Source organism: Pocillopora verrucosa, chromosome 11 (genome assembly GCF_036669915.1).
Source record: "Pocillopora verrucosa isolate sample1 chromosome 11, ASM3666991v2, whole genome shotgun sequence".
NCBI lineage: Eukaryota > Metazoa > Cnidaria > Anthozoa > Scleractinia > Pocilloporidae > Pocillopora > Pocillopora verrucosa.
In genome coordinates, this window is record NC_089322.1 from 13,501,617 (window position 1) to 13,515,546 (window position 13,930).

General features: G+C 36.6%; 3 protein-coding genes across 3 annotated transcripts in view; 1 reads left to right on the plus strand and 2 right to left on the minus strand.

Moving 5' to 3' along the window:
- Positions 1-13,930, plus strand: part of LOC131794553 (sulfotransferase 1B1-like) — a 56,428-nt gene that overhangs the window by 40,345 nt on the left and 2,153 nt on the right.
- Positions 94-7,409, minus strand: LOC131770231 (NLR family CARD domain-containing protein 3). Its single transcript, XM_059085946.2, has 3 exons — positions 7,248-7,409; positions 5,669-6,360; positions 94-5,261 (listed from the first exon to the last, which is right to left on the minus strand). The coding sequence occupies exons 2-3, from the start codon at positions 6,351-6,353 to the stop codon at positions 2,293-2,295; spliced, it is 3,654 nt and encodes a 1,217-aa protein (XP_058941929.2). The 5' UTR covers positions 6,354-6,360; positions 7,248-7,409; the 3' UTR covers positions 94-2,292.
- On the minus strand, positions 7,774-11,075 carry LOC131770232 (lysophospholipase-like protein 1). Its single transcript, XM_059085947.2, has 2 exons — positions 10,411-11,075; positions 7,774-8,223 (listed from the first exon to the last, which is right to left on the minus strand). The coding sequence occupies exons 1-2, from the start codon at positions 10,809-10,811 to the stop codon at positions 7,896-7,898; spliced, it is 729 nt and encodes a 242-aa protein (XP_058941930.2). The 5' UTR covers positions 10,812-11,075; the 3' UTR covers positions 7,774-7,895.

Sequence of the window (13,930 nt, forward strand, 5' to 3'; positions counted from 1 at the left end):
TGTATGGTCATTGGAGTGATCATGTGTTGGGTGGTGGAGGCACAGGGATGATCCTAATGTCTTATTTCTCAAGTACCAAGACTTGATTAGGGTTAGATTGTGTTTAATTGTGTTTTATAAAATTCCATTTTTACACTTATTCCTCAACAACAACAACAAATTCCTCAAATGCCAGCATGTTTAGTTTGCTAGAACTTAGCTTGCTTTTGGCATTCAATGTGAATGGAATATGCTGGTGTATTGAAGGTAGTCATATGAGTGATTAACAAAATTGGAGGACTGCAAAGCAGCAGTCAGATTTGGTGTTATCATAAGTATGATTACAGACAGAATTGGATGAGAGGAAGTCTTGTTACCAATCAATTAAAACTATAACAAAATTTGAGAAAGAAACTAGACATCTGTTATACATTTTCATGAAAAGAAACAACAGTTTTTTAAGTGAAATGCAAGACAACTGTGCAAACACCCTTAACTGTCCTATTACACTGACCAGGTAGGGGGACTACTGGGGTAGGGGGACTACAAGATAATTTGGTTGTATCATATGTTGATAATGTAAATTGACCTGAAGTAGTCTGACCTGAAGCTGATGTATCAAGCATTAGCTCTTTGTCATTTTCTCAGATGAGGGGCTAATGCTGGAAACATTGGCTCAAGAAATTCTTTATGGAGGCCAGTTTACATCATCATTTCACTTGATAAAACCAAACTATGTTCTTGTTACAGTTTGGCAAGATAATATAGATATCACAGTTTTCATGAAGTTCATTTCTTCATAACACAGATAAGAGGTTTGACCTGTTTAATGGCTATCACAGGAACAGATGCTACTTCTAAATACTATCAAATTATTTTGATTATTACATATAAAAAGGGAACAGCCCTTCTCAAACTAGAAATAATCAGCAAATGAAAATTGAAGCTGTCTTAGTTTTTACAAGCTGGCATCTGAAAGTTGATACAGATACTGAAATCAGTCAGACACCAAAAAATTAATTGACTGTTAATTTTGAGAAAAATTTTAAAAAATTAATGTGAGCTAAGGTCTGTATATTAACCCTTTAACAACAATGAGTGAGTAGCATCTAATTTCTCCTTACAATATCAGCACAAAATCACACATTAATGTCATGAGAATAAAGGAAATGATCACCAACTTAAGATTTAACTCTTGACTGGTGGACATATTCTCCTTGTCAGCACCTTAGTAAATGCACAGAGAATGGAATGGAGAAAATGAATACTGATGCTAGGGAATTAAGGGTTATTCTATCTACTGATGCTTAACTACAGATATTACTTTCATTTGGTCCAAAATGCATTAACAGTTTCTTAACATCCCTCTTTCATACAAAGTTTATTTAGTCTGAGTGCAGGTTCCCTGCTCAACAGTTTTTTGGGATAAGCAGCAGCTGAGCTGACCATGAAATGGAAGCAGAATTCTTTTTTTTCAGTTTTGTCATTGATTGATACCTTTAAGCCTGAGCATAAATCTGTTTTCTTAGCCACAAGTAGCCAAAGCACAAAAAATGAGTGTCTGTAACTATGAAAATATTTCTATGTTGCTTAGTGGGCAGAATGTAAGGATTTTTATGGGAATAAACAGTTTCACCCTCAACCTAAAAACTTGAACCTATAATATATACTTAAAATTAACCTTCTTCTTATGGGATTATCACACAACATAAACATATTTACATCTTTACAGAGGCTTATTTTGTGAGGTTGGGCTACCTGTGTGATAACTGATGTCAGCTGTGAGGAAGACTTAGCTCTACTCTCCTAAACTGTAAGGTGATTTTATGTTGCTAGTAACAACCTTTGCTTTTCCTTAATCTTGTCTTTTAAACCCAATTGGCCATTTTGGTATAGAATATATATTAGATAAACATACAAATAAATATTTAAACACACCAATAGCAATAGCAGAATAAGGAAAAGGAACATGTTCCTTGTCAGTGAATTTAGATCTCCTTCATGCGAGAAAAACATGGGAGCTTTCTGCAAGTCTAGGAAACAGAACTTTTTTGGTTCACTCCCAGAAAAATTAGAGGTTTGAGGAGGATTTCAGAGGGCCTTCCTCTTTTCACACCAGCCAACTGGAGAGAAATCCAAGTTGTACTCAGGCTCAAACCAGTCATCAATAGCTTCTTGTTAGAGGGAAGAGATCTAACTTCACTGTCTACAAGTAAACATAGTTTTTCGTGGATGTCATCCTTATCAACTCCAGCACAGAAATGAAATTAGCTTTTTGCAACTTGCCTTCCATTTGGTTATCTACAAAATGCTTCATTGTTGAGGTAGCATCAAAGTCTGTTTAGAAACAACTACATCAAAGCTTCCTTGATCAGTACAGCGCAGTGAAAGATCAAATGAAATAGGAAAAGAAGACACGCTTCCCATGGGGACTTCATTAAATTCGTGATCCCCATGATCACCTAGGTCACCAATATTGTTCATGATCAAAGTTACTTCCTTTAAGGTGTTGTTATGTCCTTGGAGCTCATCAAATGCCTGAGCACCAGCTGAATGGATATTGTTGTGAGAAACATCTAGGCCGGTCAAGGTGGCATTTGTCTTAAGAGCCTCACAAAGTGATTGGGCTCCATTATCACCAATGACATTATAATCAAGGTATAAAGTAGTCAGAGTAGCATTACTTTTAAGGGCCTCAGCAATTGACTCAGCTCCAGCAGCACCAATGGCATTAAATGACAGATCCAGGTACTCCAGAGAGACATTGACTTTAAGAGCTTCAGAGACTTTGTTGGCTCCAGGATCACCAATATTGTTCCCTTTTAGCTTCAAGCTGGTCAGTGAAGTATTAACTCTGATGGTCTCTGCAATTGACTCTGCACCTTCACTGCCAATGGAATTCCCAGACAGGTCCAGATGTCTAAGTGAGGTATTCACTCTGAGCCCATCTGATAGAAGTTGGGCACCACGAGAACCAAGGGCATTCTTTGCCAAAGTCAGAGATTCCAGTGTCCCATTAACTTTGAGGGAATCAGAAAATAAACGGCCACATTTAGCTTTGATGTTGTTCCTTGAGAGACTGAGAAGTTTCAGGGTTGTATTGGCTTTAAGGCTTTCAGCTATCAACTTTGTTCCACCAACACCAACCTTATTTCCTTCAAATTCAAGGTTTTTCAAAGTAGAGTTGACTCTCAAGACTTCTACAATAGACTTTATACTTTGATGACTTATTTTGATATCTGACAGTAACAATGAGGTTAGGCTGCTGGCATTGGTTTTGAGAACTTCCACAAGAGAAAGAACACCAGCATCACTAATACCAGTTCCAGACAAATCTAATGAGCTAAGAGTTGTGTTGACTTTCAGAGCCTCACACAGTGATATAACACTGGGATTACCAATACCTGGGTTATTAGAAAGGCCCAAACTGTTTAAAGTGGTGCTGGTCCTTAAAATCTCTGCAAGTGCTGTGGCTCCTGCATCACCAGTGTCACTATAATTAAGATCTAAGGAACTCAAGCTTTCACTCCTCTTCATATAACCTGTCAAGATCCTGACTGCATCATTGTCCCATGCATTTCCCATAAACATCAAGCAATTTAATGTTTTGTTAACCATTAGAGAATCAGCCAGTTGCTGCACAGTATGTGCACTGACAAAACCTCCTATATCAATTTTAACTGTAGTCAGAGTTTTATTGACTTGAAGCATATTTGCCAATGACACAATAGACTGGTCTCCCAAAAATGGAACCATAATGGATAAACAAGTAAGTGTGCTGTTAACTTGAAGGGCCTCAACAAGCAACTTATTATGAAAACTGTTGTCAGTTATTACCAACTCTTGAAGTTCTAGGTTTGTTCCTAGCAAATTTATCATCTGGGATCGAAGTCCTGAATTTTCTGTGGAGCATTCACAAATGCACTTTAAAGCAAAGCACAAATAAAAATTTTGAAAATCAAGGTTTTTGAAAAGATTGGCTTTCTTGATAATGATATGTAATAGAGACAACGCTCCATTTTCTCTTTTATGGCCAAGAATACCAACAGTGAACAAAAAGACTGGTTCAAGAAACTTTAAATTTTGTCTTCCATTTGCAAGCAGCGTCTCAAAGTCTGTTTCCCCTTTCAAAATTTGGTCAGAGAGATAAAGACCTGCAAAGAATTCTTGAAAACTCTTGTGTGAAAATCGGTAGTATGTATGGGATCTTCTTTTGCTGCTGTTAGACCGAACTGATAAAAATTCAAATAGAGGTGATTTTCCTGTTGTTCCTGGAAATTCACTGTCTTCAATATGCATTTTATCTTTCTTCAAGGCCTTCAAGGCTATACTTCCCAATTGTTCCAGCTCTTCCTTGTAAACTTCAGTTAGGTTTTCATTATTGTGAGGCAACCCTTGCTTTTGGCAAAATCTCTTAAGAATGCATTCAGTGATTTCAAGATACAACTGAGTCTTGCTTAGAGGCAGACCACTGCTTAAATCCTCATAAACAAGGCAAAGCATTGCTGTGAATAAGGGGTTTGCAATCAGTTCTCCAAGTTCAATACTTTGTTTGATGTCCTGCAAAAGGTTTTGTCCCTGTGCCTCCAAGTCTTTGAAGTAATGCATGATATAATTGTGAGAATTCTCTGAAGCAAATCCTTCTATTTGAAGTAAGGTGTCACAAAACTTGCTTATCTTAACACTACCTTCTTGCCTGGATGTAAGAATGATGTGACACTTTGGAAGCTCCCTGCTCTCAACAAGGTCAGAAAACATCTTTGTACAATTAGATGGTGCTTCATCCAATCCATCAAGCATCAGCAGTACTTGGGACTGATTGGCATTGATGTATTTGAAGAAGTTCTCTTTTGCCTTTTCATCAATGTTTCGAGGAAGTAGCTGATCATCAATTGCTTCCCAGATGTCTCCTGACAGGTCATGACATTTGAGCAGGAGAACCAATTTGATTTTTGGGAAAGAGGGGTCAGTTTCTTTACCATTGGCCCAGTCATACACTACCTTTTGACAGTAAGTTGTCTTGCCCATTCCAGGTTCTCCCTCAATCAGGACAGTTCTGGGCTTGGAGATTCCACTGTGAGGTTTAAAGACTCCAGTGATGCTGGTTACCTGTTCTGCAGCTGTTCGTCTAGTTTTGTCTCGTCTAACAATGATTGGCATGGTAAATATGTCATTAATGTCAAAGTTGAAGTCCTCACACCAAGGAAATGGTGAAAGTCGTCCTTCACATGTCTGGTAAAGTTGGTGAATCCTTTCTATAAGTTCAGTTGGCTCCTCAACATCTGAAATTAAATTAAGGTAAACTAGGTAAATAAAGGATTAATTTTTCTTTCATTATGGTATTGAATATTCAATTTAAAAAAAACTTGGAATTGTGTTTGATTGCTTAATTTTTTCCCTTTTATACTTCAAATAGGAAGAATTGTAAAGAGGATATGAATAAATGAAGGGAAAGAAGAAAAAGAAAAAAACTGAAAGGAAACAAAATAAGGAATAAAAAAAGTGAAATAAAGAGGAGAAATGGAAAGTGAAATGGAAAATATGATTGAATAACAAGATTGGGAGATTTTTCTTAGTTTTCTCTGTCCTAATTAGGTCCACCTCTGTTTTCCTCCCTCTTCTCTATTATAATTTGTTTCTCCCTCTCCTTCCATCCTCACCACTCTTAATCAATAAATTTAAAATCTACCTTTTGGCAATGGCGTGCTTGTTGAAGCTTTCAATATCAGTTCTTCAAGTTTCCGATCAATTTCGTCCAGTTTGTCTTTGGTGTTATCATCATCTCTTTTCCATTCCTTTAGAAGTTCTCTGTAGTGTTCCTCAAATACAGGGTCCATGCACTCATTTTTAAGATTATCAATTGCCACTCCATATGCAGGTCCTCCAAGTCTCACTAAAGTATCTTTGATGTCCTGCCAATACACATTGAATGTAGCATCATCCACAGAAGCCTTCTCAGCATGGCCATACACTGTATTTCTAAAGTATTTCACTCGAGCAATGTCGGCCTCTGTGCTCATATCTGTGGCAGGGGGAAGTGCATCCCATCCAGTGGCTGGTGGTCTTAAGCTACAAATGTTCCTCAGTAGGACTGTCAGAAGAGTTATGTCAAAGTTTTTTGATGATACTGAGGTAGGTATTGCTGGGTATAACTTTCCCCATTGTGTTGGATTTAAGACTTTTTTCTTTTGAAGTTGCTGAAGTTTGGTGTGATGTGTCGCCAAGTGTTTGTGAAGGTCGCTTGGGGGATTAATCCTGTCAAATGTGTCCCGTAGCACACAAGATCCCACATCAACCAGAAGACGACAAAGTCTTGCATAATTGGTGGTCTCTTTAGTAGAGGAAAATGTCACTGGAGGAGCAGCTGTGGCCATGGTCTTCCTGAAATAAACAATTGAGTAAAGCCATGTATCAAAGAGGTTGTGGCTCATTTATTTAGGAACCAATACATCTCACTTGATTGTGGTTGGAGAGGGAGGGGATAAACATAAAAACAAAAACAAAACAAAAAAACATTAAACCCTTTAATTCGACACGATAAGAGTTAAAGCTCCAGAGGTTGTGGGGTTGTGCATGCTATACTGAACATTACTTGAAGTATATATATGTAAAATACTACATACAGAGCTAGCAACGAAGAGTTAATCTAGGACATTAAGATAGTAACTTGAAATCTCTCAATTGAGCTTCTAATATCGGAGTTTTAGCACGCACCCCATAAATCTAGGCCATGCACAATAGTTGGCAAAATTTCGCTAAAATAGAATTTCATCAGGACTTCCTTAAAGGCAAGAACTTGGAACGTTTTACTAATTCTAATTTGTTCGCAAAGCTTTTCTTTAGATCCAGCACATGTAGTGTGCGACTAAGAGTAGTGGAGAGGACTGTAAAGTTGTTAGCTGCGCAAAAATTATCACAGATACTGATATCAACCCGGGATGATAATAATCGAAATGAAAGTTCAACAAACTACGTGTATAAACGTGTATAAACGTGTACAAACGTGTATAAACGTGTATAAATGGCGCGCCTCGAGACACATTCATTACCAAATCAAACAAGGTTTTTTGAACTTACTCTATGTTATTTTGTTTTATAAGTTACTTCACATCGACTACTTTCAACGAAAGTTTAATTAGGTTCGCAATAATCTAATGTGTGCTCGAAAGACTCAAGTTGAAATTTAGTGGAACGGCAGCTATAAACTGCATGTCATCTAACTCTGTTAGACTAGAAAACCGATCTTAAGAAAGCTAAGAAATACAAACCTGCTTAATTACAAACAGAAGGGACAACTCAGCGAATCACAGCAGTAAATCTGAGAGAAAAAGTACATCACTTCGGCTTCACTCTAGAAGCAAATTAGGGACGTTCCCGTGACGTCATCGTCTGATGCCGTTGGCGGAAAGTGGCTCTACCTCAGCGGTCACGTGAAGTTTTCGATGGTCATAGTAACAGATGGTCACGCGTTACTGCAAGGTTCGCCTGATCTCATACTTTTACAGGGGTTTTTATCTTTGGTAGATTTACTCGTATTTCGTGGAAACGTTTCAATTTTAGGTGGCCTCTTTAATAGGTCAAAGACCACCTTAGTTCTTTAGAAACTTACCTCCTTTATTTGATGATCAATTTATCTAGTTCTGTAATACTGAACCAGCACAGCAGATTTAAAGAACAATAACTTAAAGAAAATTTTTAGTTAACTTAGGTCAAATGAAGAGGCAGAAATAGTTTAAAACCTGAATATATATTTATGTGTGGTGATAGGACCTAAAAAAAAAGGAAAAAAACACCAGCTGCTTTTGACACTAATCTGTCAGACAGATGTAAAAAAAAAAAGACAGGACCCCACCCTCATATACTGTGTCTCTTTTCCCTGTTTATCATGACTACCAAAACAATTCTGTTTATTTACTTTAATGATCATTGGTATTTCTGTCAAGATTAGGAATCATTTGTTCCACCCATCTCCGTAAGTAAAATATTTCATCTGATATAATTTCATGTCCTTGCATTGCGTAATTCACTTGGAAATCAGTTTGTATCTCCAAGTCCATAAAACACTCTGCAGTGTGTGCAGCCCATCTCAGCCAGTTTTTATCCTTTCTTCCATTCCACATAAACAAAGCAGGGAATTTCTGATCCTCATTAAGTTCTCTCTCTTTTCTTATTGTTTCAAACACAGTGGATCGCGTTGATAAGACGGAAGAATGAGAAAAAACACCAGCAATGTTTGTAAGATACCTGATGGACAAAAGAAAAAAGGACAAGTCTTACAATGTCAATTGCAATTTCTTTGTCACATGTGATTTCTCTGTCAGGCAATATTCAACTTAAGTAATAGTTCTAGTGGTATGCGGAACATGTGTCACATCACAGATGGCCCAAGCTCCAGCTGTGAGATGATCATCTTGCAAAATAAGATTCCTGGTAATTTTCCAGCTATGAAATCAGCTATTCATGCAAGTTTGTTTCACTGTGCATCCTCAGCTAACAGAAAGTTGCATTTGCAGCATTTCCCAGAGGGTGCTACTAGTTGGTGTGGGTACATGAGGGATCAAGCTAATCAAACAAACTACTATACGCATGAGGCTGGTTTACCCTTAGATATCATTGCTGAACTGAAACCAATTTTTGCTAGACTGGGTGAAGTCAGTCTTTTGAGCAGATGTCTTGATGGAAAGACACAAAATTAGAATGAGGCCCTTGATGCTATGTTCTGGGAGAGAGTACTGAAGAGTGTCTTTGTTTGCCCTGAGACCTTGCAGTTGGGCATTTATGATGCAGTAGCCCACTTTAATATTGGATGTCAGGCTCAGATGAGGCTCAGTGAGCTGATTCAGTCCAAGTTCTAAGGGCCAACTACAAAAAGCAAGGAGTCAACAAGTCTCAGTGGAGATTGTTCCATGGCAAAAGAAAGAAAAAAACTGACAAACAACAAGAAAAGGAGGGTGATATTTATGCAGTTGGTGGATTTTAATGCGTCAAGTGGAAATTAGCACAAAACATTGTTTTCTATGACAATGGCTACTCTGTGTTACAACTCAAAACTTTAATCTCAGTTTTCTTAATTCTATAATTTTACCTTAATAGCCAAAACAGCAAATAGGATATCTTTGCTTCTTTTAGTGTGATTGAACTGAAATTTTCAGTGAATTCTCTCTTGTATTTATGCTGTGTTATGAACAAAAAAAACCATTATGTGAAAGTGCATGAATCTCATTTCAATTTGTGGGGAATTATTGAGGCTAAAATATTGTTCTTCTCAGAAATAAATTGTTATTGTTCTGAAAAATACTTTGATAGTTTACTTTTTGAGGTTTACAGTATAGAGCAATCATTGTAGTTCATTTTGCTACCATTTATAGGACAATGGGACATCTGGTTCTTTAGACATTCTTTTTAGCAGATGGGTAGCTTTTTACACCATCGGGGGGGCCCTTAAAACTTGTTGTCATGGTTACAAAATGTCAATCACTAGCACAATTCACAACAATTTTGGATGATATTTCCAGTGGTACCATAATGAATTGGACCCAGCTAATATTGAAAATTTTTAAAATGTGAGTGGAAGACCACCTTAAAAGAGTTTGTATAGGAATATTTACATTCACTCTTAGGATTAAAAAATAAACTGGTAAGTCAAACTATCAATAAAAATACCTCACCTTACTTCCACAGTGCATTGCTTGTTATCTGACCACCTACTATGTTTAAAAGAACCCATTTTAGCGAGTTATCCATTTCTAGGTTTATTACATATATAAGAATAACCCTTCTGGCTTCTCATATGTAGCCATAAACCAAGAAATGGATAACTTGCTAAAATGGGTTTCCTAAACAGTCAGATAATAAGCAATGCACTGTGGAAATAAGGTGAGGTATTTTTATTGAGAATTTGATTTATTTTTTATTCCTTAGAGCGGTCACAAATATTCTCATACAAACTCTCATAATTTTTCCATGAATGCTATTCTGCAAAATGATCATATCGCAACTGAAGCTTGGGCTGCCTGTGGTTACATATGAACTCTATCGTAGATGAGGCTCTGTGGCCTAATGGTAGACCATAGGAGAGTGGGAGCAGAAGATCTGAGGTTCACTTCCCTTATGGGAACCCGTAATTTTTTATCTTTTTCAATGCTCGTGACATGACGAAAAATAAAAACAGCTTTCTTCAGTGATGGTTCTGTCATTTCACAACATGTCCCACTTGCACACACACGCCATGTAAATGTCACCCACGTTACGCTCATTTTATCTTCGCTTAAACTACGATTGCAAGTTAATTATGCCATAAGAATGTCTTGATCAGTCCACTTTATGTCTTTTTGGGGTGTTAGATTAATATTATCGACCGTTTAAAGTTTAAGCCACTAAAATTGAGTTCAAATATTATATCTGTAAATCATGACCCTCTTACACGCATACCTGAACCCTACATGCATGGCGAGATTCCCTCTCATACCAAATCCACCAATGACGATCCTATCCAGTGGAATTCCGCGAGATTTTTCCTGATCAATCAAATGGCAAATCAGACTGCAGGAGTGATCAATCGAGTCCATCCTCTCCATAGCAGTGGGGCTTAACGTGTTCCGCTCGTACCAAAGCCCTTGTTCAAGTCCGCCATGAGCGACCTGGAAAGTAATATCTGGAGCTTGCGGATAAATTACTCGAATATGGTCAAACTCAAAGTCTTTGTTCAAAATGCTTGTAAGAAGACTTCTAGAGCTCTCTGCTGTATGTCCTTGATCATGGAGGAAAAATAAAGACCCCATTTGATGAAATTTTTCGAGTGAAGTCACGCATCTTAATTTCTTTAGCGCCATGATGCTTGATTTTAAGCCAGGCGTTCCAGAATGAGTGGTTGCAAAGCGATTCAAAATGGCGGCTTAGAGAGCTTATTTTGCGAGATTAGGTTTTCTTCAAGGGATTAACCTTTATCGGTCAGGGATGGCGAGAAAATAACGATTAAGAGCAATTCTTAAAAGGGATAGTAAGCTGGGCAGTTTGTTCGAAAATTGGTGGTCTACTTTGGGGGATTTTGTCTTGCGAATACACTGATGAAATTATGAATTCAAATATTGGATTTTACAGAGGAGATTTCTCTCTTAGATTTTATCACTAGCAAGAACTTCTGCACAGTTCAACCAAAACCAAGGATATCAAGGATATTCAGTGCAGTTTGTGTTCAACGTTTGCCACGAATCACAAAAGAGAAATCAGAACTGAAAAAAAAAGGTATGAGGAACTTCAAGATCAACTGGAACTTGAGCACAGTGCACTGTTAGAAGATGAAGTAGAGTGGGAAGGAATTCAAGAACGGAAGAAAAACCTGAAGGATGATGATGATGATGAAAGTATGGCAATAGGAATGATGGAGTCAAAAAGAAAGGTTGTTATGATTGTTAAGATTGGCATGTACTAAAACCTGAAACAGCAAAATGAAATGACCAAAATGAAACAAGTAAAACAAGCAAAAGGAGCAAAACAAGCAAAACAAAACAACGGTTATGAGCAAAACAAAATGAAATAGGTGAAGCCATTGAATCTACAAAAAAAAACAATTGAAATGAAATGAACATAACAACCAAACCGAAACGACCGAAATGACTAGAAAATTTAAATATTTCAGTGCCAGCTGATATATTTATCTCATTTCAATTATGGTCTACTCCTGATCTACCTCATTGGCGAAATTCAGTTATGTCTCAATTACCACCTGCTTGGCGTGAGTTGTCAATGAAACCTTAATTAAAAAAGAAATAAATGGAAAAAATTAGGTACATAGACATTGTCATTGAATACCATTATCTGTTTCCTCCTCTTCTTTCTGTGAGATATGCTTTGGTTTTTGATACGGCTGGCATTCTGTCCAAGAAACTACATATAAGTATCAAATTATAGTTTCAACTGCTTGTGTGGAGAGGAAAAAAGTTTTGTGAGACAGCCTTAATATTTAAAAGGTTTTAAAAATGTGAGAGAATATCTGAAGTGAAATCTACAAGTTCTACAACATTTTATCCTCCACTTGTCTTGATCATTGTAGTGGTTTTGTTTTGGTCATAGAAGTCATTTTGTTTGGTTGTAGTGGTTTTGTTTTGGTCATAGAAGTCATTTTGTTTGGCTGTTTTGTTTTGGTCATTTCATTTTAGTTGTTATGGCTGTTTCATTTTCCTTGTTTAGCTTGTTTTGCTTGTTTTGTTTCAGTCATTTTGTTTTGCTGTTTTATTGGGTTTTAGTTTATGCCAATAAGATTAAATTTAGCTACAAACCAAGTGAAAAGATCTTGATGATTACTGCTTCCCCTAAGATATCACAAACAGAAAAGAATTATTTAATAATGTGTTCATGCACAATGTTGACTGGCACTATTGCCTGCATCTTGCATTGTGACTGTTCTCAATAAATGAGCCTATTTTATTGCAGGTATGTGCCTCTGGTACATGCCAGTCAATATACTATTTTAGCCGAGAAGCCATATTACACATAGAGATATCACATAATTTGCATCACATCATCTCTCTGAGAGGTTCAAACATCGAAATTACCATAAAAATGTCTTTTGTTACCCAGTTGATACTCTCTGGAACCAAACTGCCTCTTGGGATACGGATTGAACTGTAGCTCGCTTAGAGCTTTATCCAGACAGCAAGTGAACTAGAAAAGTTGGTTATCAGGCAACCCAATTTTGACAATTGGGCAGATTTGTTCAAAGCATTTTAAAGCTAACTTGGGATTAGCCAACAATTTTTTTATTTAGTTTTGAAGCTTTTCAGACTGTTTTAATTGTCTACATTTTTTTCTTTAGTTTTGTCTTTCACAAAGGCAAATCCCTCAAAATGTAAACCCCTGATATAATCTTTATTTCAAGGGAGATTAAGGAAATGTTAATATTTTAATCCTGTGTTATCACTAAATGCTTTATTAACAACTGGGATGGGAATAGCAATTTCTTCTTTTATGAAAATCTTGAAAATAATGTCTGTAACCAAAGGTTTGACTCTAGCCCACAATTAGAAATGTAATCAAGTGGACTGTGCATATGATGAAATTTAATTAGTCTTGATAAATCAACAGTGATATCGTATTGATATTGTAAGGAGAAATTCTGTCTTGGTCACTCATGGGAGTTAAAGGGTTAACTCTCTTGATTTGGTTGTTGATTCTCTCCACTAGCAGCAACACATTTCCTCATAATTTAATAATGAAAATTTAGTGTTATATTAAGATAATAACTTCTACCTGATAAGTTTGAGGATTCTTGTTGCCATTTTGCTGGATAATGTATGGTTATTAGGGGGAGAAGTTACATTTTAATCACTCTTGGGAGTTAAGGGGTTTAAGTTTAGTAAAACTGGAATGAACAATTCTAAAGGACAGTGGTTATCATTGGAATGGTCATGTGCACAGCCTTTTCCTTATGTTTTGAGCAGCTGAACCATATTCAGAGCAAAATAAACTAAACATAGTCTACTTAACAAAAAAGTTACATGCACAGTATAGTTGCTTTTATTTGAATGGTTTCATCTTGGGGTTTATCTGCAAACAAAAAATGTCTAGTCATCTTTCTCAACACACTTGATGGTTTAGTGGGAAATAAGATTTTGTCCAACTCTTAATAATATTATCAATAAATGTAAATAAAATGGCATTTTTTTATTTTCAGGTAGCATCAAAAAGTTTAAGTGAAACTTGTCGCACTGATCCTAAAGTTCAGTTTCTTACTGCTGTGATGAAAAAGTACAAAAACAAAAATGACAAAGTGAGGTCAATAGTGTTCAAAAGATAACACTGTTAAAGCTAAAGGCAAGGATATGGTTCCTTGATGATATAAGTTTTAGTTTGTTCATGCTTTTAGGTATAAAGAGATGTTTCTTATGTCCTGAAAAGAATGAAACCAGCTCTTTTCCTCTAATTGAAACGAAATTAAAACCTATCTCAGATT

What these genes read in the sequence shown, in the direction of transcription:
- LOC131770231 (XM_059085946.2), bottom strand. Translation starts at nt 6,353, where the DNA reads ATGGCCACAGCTGCTCCTCCAGTGACATTTTCCTCTACTAAAGAGACC. An exon ending in AAGCACGCCATTGCCAAAAG is followed by an intron (nt 5,262 to 5,668) that starts GTAGATTTTAAA and finishes ATTTAATTTCAG; the next exon opens with ATGTTGAGGAGCCAACTGAA.
- LOC131770232 (XM_059085947.2), bottom strand. Translation starts at nt 10,811, where the DNA reads ATGGCGCTAAAGAAATTAAGATGCGTGACTTCACTCGAAAAATTTCAT. An exon ending in GCCATGCATGTAGGGTTCAG is followed by an intron (nt 8,224 to 10,410) that starts GTATGCGTGTAA and finishes TTTGTCCATCAG; the next exon opens with GTATCTTACAAACATTGCTG.